The sequence below is a fragment of the Telmatherina bonti genome, assembly GCF_933228915.1.
Source record: "Telmatherina bonti genome assembly, chromosome: 10".
Lineage (NCBI taxonomy): Eukaryota > Metazoa > Chordata > Actinopteri > Atheriniformes > Telmatherinidae > Telmatherina > Telmatherina bonti.
In genome coordinates, this window is record NC_136628.1 from 3,659,574 (window position 1) to 3,679,462 (window position 19,889).

General features: G+C 52.1%; 1 protein-coding gene across 1 annotated transcript in view; it reads left to right on the forward strand.

The window, feature by feature from the left end:
- Window positions 1-3,150: 3,150 nt before the first annotated feature.
- The window catches only part of LOC306761671 (zona pellucida-like domain-containing protein 1), a gene marked incomplete at both ends in the record, with an annotated part of 32,521 nt that continues 15,782 nt past the window's right edge, over window positions 3,151-19,889 (forward strand). The window contains 4 exons of the mRNA XM_079247934.1: window positions 3,151-3,256; window positions 4,050-4,270; window positions 7,795-7,976; window positions 10,178-10,250. Of these exons, the coding sequence (XP_079104060.1) occupies window positions 3,151-3,256; window positions 4,050-4,270; window positions 7,795-7,976; window positions 10,178-10,250 (582 nt within the window). The remainder of the gene's footprint in view (window positions 3,257-4,049; window positions 4,271-7,794; window positions 7,977-10,177; window positions 10,251-19,889) is intronic.

Consider the following 19,889-nt stretch of genomic DNA (forward strand, 5'->3'; position numbering starts at 1 on the left):
AGTCCCCCCTTCTTTGCGCTCAGTGTCTAGGCGCTGGACACTGGACTTGGGGTGGAACCTTCCATGCATGGTGAGCAGCTTCCATATTTTAACATCTATGGTCTGAACTTCCTCCTTTTGGCAGCTTATCATGATCAAAGCCCCAGTGTGAGGGATCCCCATGAGGATGACGCTGGAGAAAAACACATTTTAAGTAGTTATAACAAAGATAAAATGAACCTAAAATAGAAAACAGATAAAAGCAGGAGGATGTAGTAAAATAATGTGGTAAAATAGGACAGAGTAAATAAGAGACTAAAACACAGATGAAAATGAAAACAAACAAACAAAAAATGTACATAGAATAGTCAGACAAATATCTAAATACATAACTACAATAAAAAACTAATTAGAAGGCTGTAATGGCTTCGTCAACACAGGGTTGTACTGGTCCACAGCGGGGGTTTTGTGACCGACAGCGCAGGTTAAGACACCAGAGGATTTGGACACTTTGAGCACCGGCTTCATCGCAGTATCGGTTAAACCTGCTTTCTGGAACACTTCCCAGCTTTGCAGCATCTGAACAAGACTTAAAGAACCTTGGGTCCCCACGCCTCCCGGAACCTTGACAGCTCCACTAGTTCTGGTTCTGTTGGGAGGACAGATCTGGAGCTCCTGCAGTTGATTGTCCAGAGAGGAACGCTGCACAAGCTGCTGAACATGATGGAAAATTCTTCACAACTGCTACACATTTAATTTAATTTAATTTAATTCAACCCTATCAGTGTGGTGTGAGTTCCTGCTATGGGAAGTAAACAATGCTTCCTGGATCAAAACTTCCTTCCAACCTGTTTTTGAGGATCCAGCTGGACAATCTGAACCATGAAAAACCTGACGTCCCCGTTGGATTCCCAGAAACTGACATCAGTTACGAATTCCTGAAAGAAAATGTTTTCTGTGTCAGCAAAGATACCATTTCATGAAACCGCGTTTCTTCGTCCTTTAACCCAAACTGACAGGAAAGAGAACGACACAGGGAGCAAGAAGTCAAAATAAAGTCTTTTATGATGGTTTTTACTCTCCTGACCATCCCTGATGTGATATTTCTGTGTGGCGTGGGAACGAGGTCCAGTGGGGGGGTTTAAGTGGCACAGGTCTGTAAAATCCTCATTTAGTCTTGTCTGCATGGTCATTTAGCCCAGTCATTACTGTTGTTGCACACATTATATTTTATATGTTGTCTGAAAGAGGGAAGTGTGTGGTGGCCGACAAACCCTCCGTGTAGAAAACATGAGAAAAACAGAGAATAGAGGCCATGTGGATGAAAACAGATGCAGTTATCAGCAGTCAGCAACAGACGTGTTGATCTCATATACAATCATTATGAAACATTGTTTTATGATCCTGTGATCAGGATTCGTGTAAAATAAATGAATTAATAGATCAATTTTAAATATAAAGTAAATAATATCTTGTTCATGTTATAAAAGGCACTATAATGTTTCTGACTGTGTTAATATTTCATGTTTATTTGATGCTGCTGTATTCGGTGTGTTTTATTGCAGGACTGATGAAAAGATGACCCCTCCTCTGTGAAACTGACCCCAGGATGTCAGATCCACCATGAAGCCGCGGCGCCATCTAGTGGTTCCACCCTGCACACATCAGGGCGACGTGTTGATTATGCTTTAGGATCTGATTTATGTCATATTGGTTAAATGTCTACACGCCCAGAGATGAATGTCTACCTCCACATGGACATTGTCTGGAATAAAACGCATTTTACTGACTTTCTGCAGGTTATGATTCTTCCCTGGGTGAAAGTGGATCTGGACATCAGGAGCTCCTTCTGTGGAGCTGCTTATGGGACCAGCAGGGCGTCCTGCGACCTGCAGGCTCCTCATCTGGCTGACCCTTCACGGCCTGCCCGCCCTACGCTCTGTTGCTACTGGGCAGAGTTGCATTTTCTTCATTTGCTTGTAGAATATCTCCTTTTCTGTTTTCTTGTACTTCCATCCATCAGGCGGTTTTCCTGACTGTGTGCTGCATTCATGCTCTCCAGACTCTGTTGTCTGGTGGATCATAGAGTCTGGATCTGACCCGGAGTCTGACTTCTAGCTTCATGTTTTGTAAGGAGGCAGCTGATGAGATGCACCCGTCCTGGGCTGGCCTCCGGACCGCTGAAAGTCTGCAGGGTGTGACAGGATCAGGTTCTGCCTGTAGACCGGCTCCTACAGTCCATATGGAAGACAGGATTAATAGACTCCACCCTGAATCTCGCTTCACTTTGCTTTTATTTTTTCCTCATTATGTGGAGGGAAACTGTGAGCAAGGTTTAGAGATCCGGCAGGAGGTCCGGAGCAGCTTGCAGCCTGCCTGCTGCTGTGTTGACTGAGAAGAGCTGCAGACAAAGCCTGGGAGGTGTGGATTCCCCCGTCTGAGGGCCTGTGTGGCCAGCTGGCAGAAAGGAACTGCTCAGTCAGCAGGTCACAGCTCCGGGGCCGATGAAAAGATAATTACCCCCCTGCACACACTCCACCCCAACTCTCCGAACTATTTGTCAGCAGATTGGGCCGAAAGGATGGGAAACTTCAGAACCTGCTCATATTTCTGTGGATGTGAAAGGATTTGTATAACACATTGACATTTGATGGACTTTCCCATGTTCACTCTGGACAAGCTTCTTTTTTTGTTGACATGTTGAAATAATGAATCTGTTATGTGTAGGGTCCCTTTTCCCCGCCTGCTCCAGGCTCCTGTTTCCATTTGTTGGGATGCTGTGCAGGTCTTCCCATCGTCTGTCCCGAGCTTATGGAGAACCGGTAACGTTCTGGCTTCCAGGAACCAGGGTGAGTGGCTCTGCTTCTGCCAGACAGAAGGACATCTCCTGTCATTATTCCGGAGTCTCCTTCTCTGCGATGGACGCAGATGATTGGACAGGACGTTTTCATGACTTCATTCAAGTGAAGATTTAGACAGAGAAAAAGCCCCACTGTGGTTCTTTTATCCAGGAGCATTTCTGCTAAAAACCATTTAACCTGGAACGTGACTCCGTTGTTGTGTTTGGCAGGAAAATCTGACGTTAAGATGTGATTTTCTGTTTTTAAATGCCTGGAGTTAAACGTGAAATTGTTCTATTTTTTTTTTTTTTGTACTATTCCAGGTGCTGAAATGGAAAATATCTTATTGATTCTTTTAATGTTCAGTAAGACGGTTTTAACTGGAGCTCAGTTCAACGGATTCAACTGCGATGCCAACTTCCACAGCCGCTTTCCTGGTGAGAAATGCAACTGCTGGCATGATCTGGTTAAAGATGAGTGAGTGGGAATGAGGTATTAATGTGTGTTAAAACGATGTTGGGCTCCGTGTGGACGTGGATCTGTGTCCCAGACATGTTGAAGCAGAAGGAGGTTTTTAACTCCGTCTGATGAGAAGCTGAACACAGATAATAACTTGTTTGTTCGGACAGGAGAGTCCTGTGGACCAGAGGGATGAAAGTGACAGAAAAGCAACCTGACAGATTCTCCTGCACTGAAGCATTTCAGGACAGAAGCTGTTAAAACTCAGAAATGTGACACTGTCAGCTTTAATGGATGAATCCCAGATTCAACGAGGACATGTAGACACGTAGCCGGGTTGGGAAAACCGACCCTCCTCCCCCTCCATGCAGCAGAAACCTGGAGTCCGTCACAACAAACCACATTGAGAGGCCGATTCTGAACGTAAACACCACGTGACTTCAGAGGCAGAAACCTAAAACCTGTCTGCAATTCTGTCTGCAAATCTTCACTTTGCTCTGAAGTTTATGAGAGAATCATTTCAATGCCTTAAATCTGCGCTGTGGTGTTGATGACGGGCCAAATCCAAACCAAACCAGACCAGACTGGTTACTGGTTCAGGACACACTGAGCTGGGTCATACTGGGGTTTGCTGCTGATGCTGGGAGGCAGATCTGGGGATCTGAAATTTGGTCTGAATCATAATTCTCCAGGAAAAACTGGTGGAACTGTGTGCAGATATTGTGGAATGACTTTCAGACTTATGTGATGTATCTGTGTGTGTGTTTCCAGCGGAGAGGGACATCAGTGTGTACTGTGGAGTTCAGACCATCACGCTCAAACTCAACTTCTGCCCAGTTCTCTTTTCTGGCTACTCGGAGTCGGACTTGGCTCTCAATGGTCGCCATGGAGACGCTCACTGTCGAGGATTTATTAATAACAACACCTTCCCGACGGTTGTAATCTTTAGTATCAGCCTGGCCACGCTGGAGTCCTGTGGAAATTCCCTGGTGGTAAGAAGGAGAAGCGGAAAGGTTGGGTTATGATCATCATGTTCAGCCAGTTTGTTCTTTAATGATTCTGTAGACATCAGACCTGCAGAAAACCCTGCTGGTCCTGCAGAAAACCCTGCTGGTCCTGCAGAAAACCCTGCTGGTCCTGCAGAAAACCCTGCTGGTCCTGCTGGTCCTGCAGAAAACCCTGCTGGTCCTGCAGAAAACCCTGCTGGTCCTGCAGAAAACCCTGCTGGTCCTGCTAGTCCTGCAGAAAACCCTGCTGGTCCTGCAGAAAACCCTGCTGGTCCTGCAGAAAACCCTGCTGGTCCGGCAGAAAACCCTGCTGGTCCTGCTAGTCCTGCAGAAAACCCTGCTAGTCCGGCAGAAAACCCTGCTGGTCCTGTAGAAAACCCTGCTGGTCCTGCTAGTCCTGCAGAAAACCCTGCTAGTCCGGCAGAAAACCCTGCTGGTCCTGCAGAAAACCCTGCTGGTCCTGCAGAAAACCCTGCTGGTCCTGCTAGTCCTGCAGAAACCCCTGCTGGTCCTGCAGAAAACCCTGCTGGTCCTGCAGAAAACCCTGCTGGTCCTGCTGGTCCTGCAGAAAACCCTGCTAGTCCTGCAGAAAACCCTGCTGGTCCTGCAGAAAACCCTGCTGGTCCTGCTGGTCCTGCAGAAAACCCTGCTAGTCCTGCAGAAAACCCTGCTGGTCCTGCAGAAAACCCTGCTGGTCCTGCTAGTCCTGCAGAAAACCCTGCTGGTCCCGCAGAAAACCCTGCTGGTCCTGCAGAAAACCCTGCTGGTCCTGCAGAAAACCCTGCTGGTCCTGTAGAAAACCCTGCTGGTCCTGCTAGTCCTGCAGAAAACCCTGCTAGTCCGGCAGAAAACCCTGCTGGTCCGGCAGAAAACCCTGCTGGTCCTGCAGAAAACCCTGCTGGTCCTGCTAGTCCTGCAGAAAACCCTGCTGGTCCCGCAGAAAACCCTGCTGGTCCTGCAGAAAACCCTGCTAGTCCTGCAGAAAACCCTGCTGGTCCTGCAGAAAACCCTGCTGGTCCTGCTGGTCCTGCAGAAAACCCTGCTGGTCCTGCAGAAAACCCTGCTAGTCCTGCAGAAAACCCTACTGGTCCTGCAGAAAACCCTGCTGGTCCTGCAGAAAACCCTGCTAGTCCTGCAGAAAACCCTACTGGTCCTGCAGAAAACCCTGCTGGTCCTGCAGAAAACCCTGCTGGTCCTGCTGGTCCTGCAGAAAACCCTGCTGGTCCTGCTAGTCCTGCAGAAAACCCTGCTGGTCCTGCTGGTCCTGCAGAAAACCCTGCTGGTCCTGCAGAAAACCCTGCTAGTCCTGCAGAAAACCCTACTGGTCCTGCAGAAAATCCTGCTGGTCCTGCAGAAAACCCTGCTGGTCCTGCTAGTCCTGCAGAAACCCCTGCTGGTCCTGCAGAAAACCCTGCTGGTCCTGCAGAAAACCCTGCTGGTCCTGCTGGTCCTGCAGAAAACCCTGCTAGTCCTGCAGAAAACCCTGCTGGTCCTGCAGAAAACCCTGCTGGTCCTGCTGGTCCTGCAGAAAACCCTGCTAGTCCTGCAGAAAACCCTGCTGGTCCTGCAGAAAACCCTGCTGGTCCTGCTAGTCCTGCAGAAAACCCTGCTGGTCCCGCAGAAAACCCTGCTGGTCCTGCAGAAAACCCTGCTGGTCCTGCAGAAAACCCTGCTGGTCCTGTAGAAAACCCTGCTGGTCCTGCTAGTCCTGCAGAAAACCCTGCTAGTCCGGCAGAAAACCCTGCTGGTCCGGCAGAAAACCCTGCTGGTCCTGCAGAAAACCCTGCTGGTCCTGCTAGTCCTGCAGAAAACCCTGCTGGTCCCGCAGAAAACCCTGCTGGTCCTGCAGAAAACCCTGCTAGTCCTGCAGAAAACCCTGCTGGTCCTGCAGAAAACCCTGCTGGTCCTGCTGGTCCTGCAGAAAACCCTGCTGGTCCTGCAGAAAACCCTGCTAGTCCTGCAGAAAACCCTACTGGTCCTGCAGAAAACCCTGCTGGTCCTGCAGAAAACCCTGCTAGTCCTGCAGAAAACCCTGCTGGTCCTGCAGAAAACCCTGCTGGTCCTGCAGAAAACCCTGCTGGTCCTGCTGGTCCTGCAGAAAACCCTGCTGGTCCTGCTAGTCCTGCAGAAAACCCTGCTGGTCCTGCTGGTCCTGCAGAAAACCCTGCTGGTCCTGCAGAAAACCCTGCTGGTCCTGCTGGTCCTGCAGAAAACCCTGCTGGTCCTGCAGAAAACCCTGCTGGTCCTGCAGAAAACCCTGCTGGTCCTGCTAGTCCTGCAGAAAACCCTGCTAGTCCTGCAGAAAACCCTGCTGGTCCTGCTGGTCCTGCAGAAAACCCTGCTGGTCCTGCTAGTCCTGCAGAAAACCCTGCTGGTCCTGCAGAAAACCCTGCTAGTCCTGCAGAAAACCCTGCTGGTCCTGCTGGTCCTGCAGAAAACCCTGCTGGTCCTGCAGAAAACCCTGCTAGTCCTGCAGAAAACCCTGCTGGTCCTGCAGAAAACCCTGCTGGTCCTGCTAGTCCTGCAGAAAACCCTGCTAGTCCTGCAGAAATCCCTGCTGGTCCTGCAGAAAACCCTGCTGGTCCTGCAGAAAACCCTGCTGGTCCTGCAGAAATCCCTGCTGGTCCCGCAGAAAACTCTGCTGGTCCTGCAGAAAACCCTGCTGGTCCTGCAGAAAACCCTGCTGGTCCTGCTGGTCCTGCAGAAAACCCTGCTGGTCCCGCAGAAAACCCTGCTGGTCCTGCAGAAAACCCTGCTGGTCCTGCTGGTCCTGCAGAAAACCCTGCTGGTCCTGCAGAAAACCCTGCTGGTCCTGCAGAAAACCCTGCTAGTCCTGCAGAAAACCCTGCTGGTCCTGCAGAAAACCCTGCTGGTCCGGCAGAAAACCCTGCTGGTCCTGTAGAAAACCCTGCTGGTCCTGCAGAAAACCCTGCTGGTCCTGCAGAAAACCCTGCTGGTCCTGCTAGTCCTGCAGAAAACCCTGCTAGTCCGGCAGAAAACCCTGCTGGTCCTGCTAGTCCTGCAGAAAACCCTGCTAGTCCGGCAGAAAACCCTGCTGGTCCTGTAGAAAACCCTGCTGGTCCTGCAGAAAACCCTGCTGGTCCTGCAGAAAACCCTTCTGGTCCTGCAGAAAACCCTGCTGGTCCTGCAGAAAACCCTGCTGGTCCTGCAGAAAACCCTGCTGGTCCTGCTGGTCCTGCAGAAATCCCTGCTGGTCCCGCAGAAAACCCTGCTGGTCCTGCAGAAAACCCTGCTGGTCCTGCAGAAAACCCTGCTGGTCCTGCAGAAAACCCTGCTGGTCCTGCTGGTCCTGCAGAAAACCCTGCTGGTCCCGCAGAAAACCCTGCTGGTCCTGCAGAAAACCCTGCTGGTCCTGCTGGTCCTGCAGAAAACATTTATACATTAAATCAATCTGAAAACCCAAAAGTGAGAAAAGTATTTGTGGAAGACGGCAAACCTTTTCTGGGCCACTGAAGCGTCGTTTCTCATGCTGACGTTGTTCGTTGCAGGTGTCCACAGCTCAAGGGCCGAATGCTTACGGGAACCTCTCCTTGGTTCAGATTGGAAACATCTCCGGGTTTATCGACACACCAGACCCTCCTTCCATCATCAGCTACCTGCCGGGTCTGATCTACAAGTTCAGTTGCAGTTACCCCCTGGAGTACCTGGTGAACAACACGCAGCTGGCCTCGTAAGTCTGGCTGACACACTGCTTTCACCACACAGTCGGCTAAACCTACAGCACTGAAACGAATGTGTGAAGTCTCATCCAAATAAACGATTACATTTAAAAAGGTTTGATGGAGTGGAAGCGAGTAACGTGTGTATTTGCCAGATTTCTGTTTTCAGCTGGTTTCAGACTAAAGTTTGACTGTTTAGTTTGGTGCTAATGACGAGTGACAAATCCAGAAGGAAGAAAGGGAACTGGGCCTTGACCAAACCGCTGGCCAACGTAGTCTTAGCTGCTGTTTCTGCCTCACGACCGGAGCTTGCAGACTAGGGAGGAGCTGTGCACAGCGAAGGAAGAGATGCAGACTTGCATTAAGACCCTGGAGGAAGTGGCGGCGTGGCATGACAAGACTGTCCAGATGGTTTCTGCCTCGTTCCAGCCCCATGAAGCCACTGATATGCTAGATCTCATCAGTTACATAAGATCCAGAGGCAACTGTAGGATGTACAGATCTGGAGGACCATGCCAGGAGGCACAACTTTAGTTACTGGTACTCCTGAAGGCTGCAGACCGACAGCGTTAAGCCTCAGGGAGGAACCACTTACTGGAAGAGCACATTGATCCCGTCGCAGACAACCTGAAACCTGTGAATGACCCAGAGCCCCGGTTCTGACGTTGCACTAACATGTAGCTGAAGACAAACAACATATAAAGCTGCAGCAGCAAAGCAACGGTACGATGCGAAGAAGAGGATCCAGATTTTTCCAGCCATGTCGTGGCTGAACAACAGGCTCTGTTACACCGCACCAGTGAGATACTGGAGTCCCAAAGTCTGTTCCACCCAGCAAGGTGACCCACAACCATACTCGGATACACATACACGGATCCCCAAAAGCCCAGAATGCTCGGTTAAAACAGGCCTCAACCACCGCATTAGATAATGGAAAGAAGGTGATGGGAGCTGAGTGGGACTGGCTAAACACTCTGGTCATGGACTGGGCCTCGTGTGATGGCAGTTCGGCTGGAAAAACCGTAGTTATGTTGTTACTGGACTGGACTGGTGTGTCCACCCTTCCATCCTCCTCTTCAGGTCGCCTCCTCTCCTCTGGGTTATGATTACTTCCCACAGATCTAAAGCGCCAGTGTGTGAGAATAACTCATCTCGTGGTTCGCTGAAGCTGCTGAGACTCACAGATGTAAAAATGTCAACATCTTGCACCAGTTCGGGGTGTGTCCTGTCAGGTGATGAGGTACAGCTGTTCCGTCATGGATGCTGAGAGGTTACAATCATGTCCTCCATGTATCTGGTACCGAGCTAATGCTAACAGCTAACAGCTAACGTCATGGTGTGACCAGAGGGAGGACAGCAACCCTCCCCACCCCCCCACCCTGACAAATCAGCTGAAATAAACAATGAAACAGGAAGAAATGTGTGTGAAAGCAGCGTACGGTGTCCTGCTGGTCTGATTCCTGTGAACAGCAGCTGCAGCATCGTAGCTTTTCCACTGCAGGCTAACCGATTAGCATCTATGCTGTTTTCTCCAGCAGTAACAGGAAATGATGCGACTCAGACGGAGGATAAACTACCTGCCCTGTTTCTAACAAAACGCCAGAATAACCTGTTAGGCTGAACTTACCTGTCCAGCTGGAAGCCTCCACCTGAAGTCCATCATCCCCCGTCTCCATCTGCCAAACGCTACACCCATCTACACCCTCGTCTTCTCCTGGTTACTACTTCTTTCTTTTCTCGGGGCAAAGAGTTGGGATGCTCCTCCATTCCAATGGAAAACAGCAAGTTGAATGTTCCACGGTTGTCCTGCCCTCCCGATTCGCCCCCCATTGCCTCCACCCCCAGCCAGCAGTGAAAAACAGCAGAGCAGGGTGCAGCTCATCATCCGGTCGGCTGCTTATTTATTGCTTTTTATTACTCCATACCACACATGTTCATTTATTTGCTAAGCAATCTCTTAACATGTAAATTTTAATTATTTTACCAACTGATGGGCTATAATAGAAGCCATGCTGCGGGTAAAACAAGCTGTGGCTGGATGGTGGAAACAGAAACACAAACTGACCAACATAACGGCAGAATGAAAGCTGGAGACAGGGTCAACAATGGGAAATGTATTCCATCATTAAAGACTCTGTTTCCTCCTTCACGGCTGGAATCTCTGGTCTAAACTCCTCTAATGTATTTTTCTTTCTTTTTCATTCCACTGAAGGTCGGCAGCGGCAATTTCAATACGGGAAAGCAATGGTACTTTCATCAGCACGTTGAATCTGCTGCTTTACAACGTAAGTTCCCCTCGCTGATCTTCTGCTCTCACACATCAGGCCTCGTTTCTAAAGCTGCTGCGGTACGATAAAACATCCCTACCTCCACACCAACTCTGAAGACCGTCAACCAGGAAAACCTGTCCTGAAACAAAGTCCTTCTACATGTTATGAAACCAGTCCTGTCTACCTGTCCCTGCTGGAGGACATGGTCTACCTGTACCTGCTGGAGTACATGGTCTATCTGTACCTGCTGGAGTACATGGTCTACCTGTCCCTGCTGGAGGACATGGTCTACCTGTACCTGCTGGAGGACATGGTCTACCTGTCCCTGCTGGAGGACACGGTCTACCTGTACCTGCTGGAGTACATGGTCTATCTGTACCTGCTAGAGGACATGGTCTACCTGTACCTGCTGGAGGACATGGTCTACCTGTCCCTGCTGGAGGACACGGTCTACCTGTACCTGCTAGAGGACATGGTCTATCTGTACCTGCTGGAGTACATGGTCTACCTGTCCCTGCTGGAGGACATGGTCTACCTGTACCTGCTGGAGTACATGGTCTACCTGTCCCTGCTGGAGGACATGGTCTACCTGTACCTGCTGGAGTACATGGTCTACCTGTCCCTGCTGGAGGACATGGTCTACCTGTACCTGCTGGAGTACACGGTCTACCTGTACCTGCTGGAGGACATGGTCTACCTGTACCTGCTGGAGGACATGGTCAACCTGTACCTGCTGGAGTACATGGTCTACCTGTACCTGCTGGAGGACATGGTCTACCTGTCCCTGCTGGAGGACATGGTCTACCTGTACCTGCTGGAGTACATGGTCTACCTGTACCTGCTGGAGGACATGGTCTACCTGTCCCTGCTGGAGGACATGGTCTACCTGTACCTGCTGGAGGACATGGTCTACCTGTCCCTGCTGGAGGACATGGTCTACCTGTACCTGCTGGAGGACATGGTCTACCTGTCCCTGCTGGAGTACATGGTCTAGCTGTACCTGCTGGAGGACATGGTCTACCTGTCCCTGCTGGAGGACATGGTCTACCTGTCCCTGCTGGAGGACATGGTCTACCTGTACCTGCTGGAGTACATGGTCTACCTGTACCTGCTGGAGGACATGGTCTACCTGTCCCTGCTGGAGGACATGGTCTACCTGTACCTGCTGGAGTACACGGTCTACCTGTACCTGCTGGAGGACATGGTCTACCTGTACCTGCTGGAGTACATGGTCTACCTGTACCTGCTGGAGGACATGGTCTACCTGTCCCTGCTGGAGGACATGGTCTACCTGTACCTGCTGGAGTACATGGTCTACCTGTCCCTGCTGGAGGACATGGTCTACCTGTACCTGCTGGAGTACACGGTCTACCTGTACCTGCTGGAGGACATGGTCTACCTGTACCTGCTGGAGGACATGGTCTACCTGTACCTGCTGGAGTACATGGTCTACCTGTCCCTGCTGGAGGACATGGTCTACCTGTACCTGCTGGAGTACACGGTCTACCTGTACCTGCTGGAGGACATGGTCTACCTGTACCTGCTGGAGGACATGGTCAACCTGTACCTGCTGGAGTACATGGTCTACCTGTACCTGCTGGAGGACATGGTCTACCTGTCCCTGCTGGAGGACATGGTCTACCTGTACCTGCTGGAGTACATGGTCTACCTGTACCTGCTGGAGGACATGGTCTACCTGTCCCTGCTGGAGGACATGGTCTACCTGTACCTGCTGGAGGACATGGTCTACCTGTCCCTGCTGGAGGACATGGTCTACCTGTACCTGCTGGAGGACATGGTCTACCTGTCCCTGCTGGAGTACATGGTCTAGCTGTACCTGCTGGAGGACATGGTCTACCTGTCCCTGCTGGAGGACATGGTCTACCTGTCCCTGCTGGAGGACATGGTCTACCTGTACCTGCTGGAGTACATGGTCTACCTGTACCTGCTGGAGGACATGGTCTACCTGTCCCTGCTGGAGGACATGGTCTACCTGTACCTGCTGGAGGACATGGTCTACCTGTCCCTGCTGGAGGACATGGTCAACCTGTACCTGCTGGAGTACATGGTCTACCTGTACCTGCTGGAGGACATGGTCTACCTGTCCCTGCTGGAGGACATGGTCTACCTGTACCTGCTGGAGTACATGGTCTACCTGTCCCTGCTGGAGGACATGGTCTACCTGTACCTGCTGGAGTACACGGTCTACCTGTACCTGCTGGAGGACATGGTCTACCTGTACCTGCTGGAGGACATGGTCTACCTGTACCTGCTGGAGTACATGGTCTACCTGTCCCTGCTGGAGGACATGGTCTACCTGTACCTGCTGGAGTACACGGTCTACCTGTACCTGCTGGAGGACATGGTCTACCTGTACCTGCTGGAGGAAATGGTCTACCTGTACCTGCTGGAGTACATGGTCTACCTGTACCTGCTGGAGTACATGGTCTACCTGTACCTGCTGGAGTACACGGTCTACCTGTACCTGCTGGAGGACATGGTCTACCTGTACCTGCTGGAGTACACGGTCTACCTGTACCTGCTGGAGGACATGGTCGACCTGTACCTGCTGGAGGACATGGTCTACCTGTACCTGCTAGAGGACATGGTCTACCTCTACCTGCTGGAGGACATGGTCTACCTGTACCTGCTGGAGTACATGGTCTACCTGTCCCTGCTGGAGTACACGGTCTACCTGTACCTGCTGGAGTACATGGTCTACCTGTACCTGCTGGAGGACATGGTCTACCTGTACCTGCTGGAGGACATGGTCTACCTGTCCCTGCTGGAGGACATGGTCTACCTGTACCTGCTGGAGGACATGGTCTACCTGTACCTGCTGGAGTACATGGTCTGCCTGTACCTGCTGGAGTACATGGTCTACCTGTACCTGCTAGAGGACATGGTCTACCTGTACCTGCTAGAGGACATGGTCTACCTGTCCCTGCTGGAGGACATGGTCTACCTGTACCTGCTGGAGTACATGGTCTACCTGTACCTGCTGGAGGACATGGTCTACCTGTACCTGCTGGAGGAAATGGTCTACCTGTACCTGCTGGAGTACATGGTCTACCTGTACCTGCTGGAGTACATGGTCTACCTGTACCTGCTGGAGTACACGGTCTACCTGTACCTGCTGGAGGACATGGTCTACCTGTACCTGCTGGAGTACATGGTCTACCTGTACCTGCTGGAGGACATGGTCGACCTGTACCTGCTGGAGGACATGGTCTACCTGTACCTGCTAGAGGACATGGTCTACCTCTACCTGCTAGAGGACATGGTCTACCTGTACCTGCTGGAGTACATGGTCTACCTGTCCCTGCTGGAGTACACGGTCTACCTGTACCTGCTGGAGTACATGGTCTACCTGTACCTGCTAGAGGACATGGTCTACCTCTACCTGCTAGAGGACATGGTCTACCTGTACCTGCTGGAGTACATGGTCTACCTGTCCCTGCTGGAGTACACGGTCTACCTGTACCTGCTGGAGTACATGGTCTACCTGTACCTGCTGGAGGACATGGTCTACCTGTACCTGCTGGAGGACATGGTCTACCTGTCCCTGCTGGAGGACATGGTCTACCTGTACCTGCTGGAGGACATGGTCTACCTGTACCTGCTGGAGGACATGGTCTACCTGTACCTGCTGGAGTACATGGTCTACCTGTACCTGCTGGAGTACATGGTCTACCTGTACCTGCTAGAGGACATGGTCTACCTGTACCTGCTAGAGGACATGGTCTACCTGTACCTGCTGGAGGACATGGTCTACCTGTACCTGCTGGAGTACATGGTCTACCTCTACCTGCTAGAGGACATGGTCTACCTGTACCTGCTGGAGTACATGGTCTAGCTGTACCTGCTGGAGGACATGGTCTACCTGTACCTGCTAGAGGACATGGTCTACCTGTACCTGCTGGAGTACATGGTCTACCTCTACCTGCTAGAGGACATGGTCTACCTTAACCTGCTGGAGGACATGGTCTACCTCTACCTGCTAGAGGACATGGTCTACCTGTACCTGCTGGAGTACATGGTCTACCTCTACCTGCTAGAGGACATGGTCTACCTGTACCTGCTGGAGTACATGGTCTAGCTGTACCTGCTGGAGTACATGGTCTACCTGTACCTGCTGGAGTACACGGTCTACCTGTACCTGCTGGAGGACATGGTCTACCTGTACCTGCTGGAGTACACGGTCTACCTGTACCTGCTGGAGGACATGGTCGACCTGTACCTGCTGGAGGACATGGTCTACCTGTACCTGCTAGAGGACATGGTCTACCTCTACCTGCTAGAGGACATGGTCTACCTGTACCTGCTGGAGTACATGGTCTACCTGTCCCTGCTGGAGTACACGGTCTACCTGTACCTGCTGGAGTACATGGTCTACCTGTACCTGCTGGAGGACATGGTCTACCTGTACCTGCTGGAGGACATGGTCTACCTGTACCTGCTGGAGGACATGGTCTACCTGTACCTGCTAGAGGACATGGTCTACCTCTACCTGCTAGAGGACATGGTCTACCTGTACCTGCTGGAGTACATGGTCTACCTGTCCCTGCTGGAGTACACGGTCTACCTGTACCTGCTGGAGTACATGGTCTACCTGTACCTGCTGGAGGACATGGTCTACCTGTACCTGCTGTAGGACATGGTCTACCTGTCCCTGCTGGAGGACATGGTCTACCTGTACCTGCTGGAGGACATGGTCTACCTGTACCTGCTGGAGGACATGGTCTACCTGTACCTGCTGGAGTACATGGTCTACCTGTACCTGCTGGAGTACATGGTCTACCTGTACCTGCTAGAGGACATGGTCTACCTGTACCTGCTAGAGGACATGGTCTACCTGTACCTGCTGGAGGACATGGTCTACCTGTACCTGCTGGAGTACATGGTCTACCTCTACCTGCTAGAGGACATGGTCTACCTGTACCTGCTGGAGTACATGGTCTAGCTGTACCTGCTGGAGGACATGGTCTACCTGTACCTGCTAGAGGACATGGTCTACCTGTACCTGCTGGAGTACATGGTCTACCTCTACCTGCTAGAGGACATGGTCTACCTGTACCTGCTGGAGGACATGGTCTACCTCTACCTGCTAGAGGACATGGTCTACCTGTACCTGCTGGAGTACATGGTCTACCTCTACCTGCTAGAGGACATGGTCTACCTGTACCTGCTGGAGTACATGGTCTAGCTGTACCTGCTGGAGTACATGGTCTACCTGTACCTGCTGGAGTACACGGTCTACCTGTACCTGCTGGAGGACATGGTCTACCTGTACCTGCTGGAGTACACGGTCTACCTGTACCTGCTGGAGGACATGGTCGACCTGTACCTGCTGGAGGACATGGTCTACCTGTACCTGCTGGAGTACATGGTCTACCTCTACCTGCTAGAGGACATGGTCTACCTGTACCTGCTGGAGTACATGGTCTACCTGTACCTGCTGGAGTACATGGTCTACCTGTCCCTGCTGGAGGACATGGTCTACCTGTACCTGCTGGAGTACATGGTCTACCTGTACCTGCTGGAGGACATGGTCTACCTGTACCTGCTGGAGGAAATGGTCTACCTGTACCTGCTGGAGTACATGGTCTACCTGTACCTGCTGGAGTACATGGTCTACCTGTACCTGCTGGAGTACACGGTCTACCTGTACCTGCTGGAGGACATGGTCTACCTGTACCTGCTGGAGTACACGGTCTACCTGTACCTGCTGGAGGACATGGTCGACCTGTACCTGCTGGAGGACATGGTCTACCTGTACCTGCTAGAGGACATGGTCTACCTCTACCTGCTAGAGGACATGGTCTACCTGTACCTGCTGGAGTACATGGTCTACCTGTCCCTGCTGGAGTACACGGTCTACCTGTACCTGCTGGAGTACATGGTCTACCTGTACCTGCTGGAGGACATGGTCTACCTGTACCTGCTGGAGGACATGGTCTACCTGTCCCTGCTGGAGGACATGGTCTACCTGTACCTGCTGGAGGACATGGTCTACCTGTACCTGCTGGAGGACATGGTCTACCTGTACCTGCTGGAGTACATGGTCTACCTGTACCTGCTGGAGTACATGGTCTACCTGTACCTGCTAGAGGACATGGTCTACCTGTACCTGCTAGAGGACATGGTCTACCTGTACCTGCTGGAGGACATGGTCTACCTGTACCTGCTGGAGTACATGGTCTACCTCTACCTGCTAGAGGACATGGTCTACCTGTACCTGCTGGAGTACATGGTCTAGCTGTACCTGCTGGAGGACATGGTCTACCTGTACCTGCTAGAGGACATGGTCTACCTGTACCTGCTGGAGTACATGGTCTACCTCTACCTGCTAGAGGACATGGTCTACCTGTACCTGCTGGAGGACATGGTCTACCTCTACCTGCTAGAGGACATGGTCTACCTGTACCTGCTGGAGTACATGGTCTACCTCTACCTGCTAGAGGACATGGTCTACCTGTACCTGCTGGAGTACATGGTCTAGCTGTACCTGCTGGAGTACATGGTCTACCTGTACCTGCTGGAGTACACGGTCTACCTGTACCTGCTGGAGGACATGGTCTACCTGTACCTGCTGGAGTACACGGTCTACCTGTACCTGCTGGAGGACATGGTCGACCTGTACCTGCTGGAGGACATGGTCTACCTGTACCTGCTAGAGGACATGGTCTACCTCTACCTGCTAGAGGACATGGTCTACCTGTACCTGCTGGAGTACATGGTCTACCTGTCCCTGCTGGAGTACACGGTCTACCTGTACCTGCTGGAGTACATGGTCTACCTGTCCCTGCTGGAGGACATGGTCTACCTGTACCTGCTGGAGTACATGGTCTACCTGTCCCTGCTGGAGGACATGGTCTACCTGTACCTGCTGGAGTACACGGTCTACCTGTACCTGCTGGAGGACATGGTCTACCTGTACCTGCTGGAGGACATGGTCAACCTGTACCTGCTGGAGTACATGGTCTAACTGTACCTGCTGGAGGACATGGTCTACCTGTCCCTGCTGGAGGACATGGTCTACCTGTACCTGCTGGAGTACATGGTCTACCTGTACCTGCTGGAGGACATGGTCTACCTGTCCCTGCTGGAGGACATGGTCTACCTGTACCTGCTGGAGGACATGGTCTACCTGTCCCTGCTGGAGGACATGGTCTACCTGTACCTGCTGGAGGACATGGTCTACCTGTCCCTGCTGGAGGACATGGTCTACCTGTACCTGCTGGAGTACATGGTCTACCTGTCCCTGCTGGAGGACATGGTCTACCTGTACCTGCTGGAGTACACGGTCTACCTGTACCTGCTGGAGGACATGGTCTACCTGTACCTGCTGGAGGACATGGTCTACCTGTACCTGCAGGAGTACATGGTCTACCTGTCCCTGCTGGAGGACATGGTCTACCTGTACCTGCTGGAGTACACGGTCTACCTGTACCTGCTGGAGGACATGGTCTACCTGTACCTGCTGGAGGAAATGGTCTACCTGTACCTGCTGGAGTACATGGTCTACCTGTACCTGCTGGAGTACATGGTCTACCTGTACCTGCTGGAGTACACGGTCTACCTGTACCTGCTGGAGGACATGGTCTACCTGTACCTGCTGGAGTACACGGTCTACCTGTACCTGCTGGAGGACATGGTCGACCTGTACCTGCTGGAGGACATGGTCTACCTGTACCTGCTAGAGGACATGGTCTACCTCTACCTGCTAGAGGACATGGTCTACCTGTACCTGCTGGAGTACATGGTCTACCTGTCCCTGCTGGAGTACACGGTCTACCTGTACCTGCTGGAGTACATGGTCTACCTGTACCTGCTGGAGGACATGGTCTACCTGTACCTGCTGGAGGACATGGTCTACCTGTCCCTGCTGGAGGACATGGTCTACCTGTACCTGCTGGAGGACATGGTCTACCTGTACCTGCTGGAGGACATGGTCTACCTGTACCTGCTGGAGTACATGGTCTACCTGTACCTGCTAGAGGACATGGTCTACCTGTACCTGCTAGAGGACATGGTCTACCTGTACCTGCTGGAGTACATGGTCTACCTCTACCTGCTAGAGGACATGGTCTACCTGTACCTGCTGGAGTACATGGTCTACCTGTACCTGCTGGAGTACATGGTCTACCTGTCCCTGCTGGAGGACATGGTCTACCTGTACCTGCTGAAGTACACGGTCTACCTGTACCTGCTGGAGGACATGGTCTACCTGTACCTGCTGGAGGAAATGGTCTACCTGAACCTGCTGGAGTACATGGTCTACCTGTACCTGCTGGAGTACATGGTCTACCTGTACCTGCTGGAGTACATGGTCTACCTGTACCTGCTGGAGTACACGGTCTACCTGTACCTGCTGGAGGACATGGTCTACCTGTACCTGCTGGAGTACACGGTCTACCTGTACCTGCTGGAGGACATGGTCGACCTGTACCTGCTGGAGGACATGGTCTACCTGTACCTGCTAGAGGACATGGTCTACCTCTACCTGCTAGAGGACATGGTCTACCTGTACCTGCTGGAGTACATGGTCTACCTGTCCCTGCTGGAGTACACGGTCTACCTGTACCTGCTGGAGTACATGGTCTACCTGTACCTGCTGGAGGACATGGTCTACCTGTACCTGCTGGAGGACATGGTCTACCTGTCCCTGCTGGAGGACATGGTCTACCTGTACCTGCTGGAGGACATGGTCTACCTGTACCTGCTGGAGGACATGGTCTACCTGTACCTGCTGGAGTACATGGTCTACCTGTACCTGCTGGAGTACATGGTCTACCTGTACCTGCTAGAGGACATGGTCTACCTGTACCTGCTAGAGGACATGGTCTACCTGTACCTGCTGGAGGACATGGTCTCCCTGTACCTGCTGGAGGACATGGTCTACCTCTACCTGCTAGAGGACATGGTCTACCTGTACCTGCTGGAGTACATGGTCTAGCTGTACCTGCTGGAGGACATGGTCTACCTCTACCTGCTAGAGGACATGGTCTACCTGTACCTGCTGGAGGACATGGTCTACCTGTACCTGCTGGAGGACATGGTCTACCTGTCCCTGCTGGAGTACACGGTCTACCTGTACCTGCTGGAGGACATGGTCTACCTGTACCTGCTGGAGGACATGGTCTACCTGTCCCTGCTGGAGGACATGGTCTACCTGTACCTGCTGGAGGACATGGTCTACCTCTACCTGCTAGAGGACATGGTCTACCTGTACCTGCTGGAGTACATGGTCTACCTGTACCTGCTGGAGTACATGGTCTACCTGCACCTGCTAGAGGACATGGTCTACCTGTACCTGCTAGAGGACATGGTCTACCTGTACCTGCTGGAGGACATGGTCTACCTGTACCTGCTGGAGTACATGGTCTACCTGTACCTGCTAGAGGACATGGTCTACCTGTACCTGCTAGAGGACATGGTCTACCTGTACCTGCTGGAGGACATGGTCTACCTGTACCTGCTGGAGGAAATGGTCTACCTGAACCTGCTGGAGTACATGGTCTACCTGTACCTGCTGGAGTACATGGTCTACCTGTACCTGCTGGAGTACATGGTCTACCTGTACCTGCTGGAGTACACGGTCTACCTGTACCTGCTGGAGGACATGGTCTACCTGTACCTGCTGGAGTACAC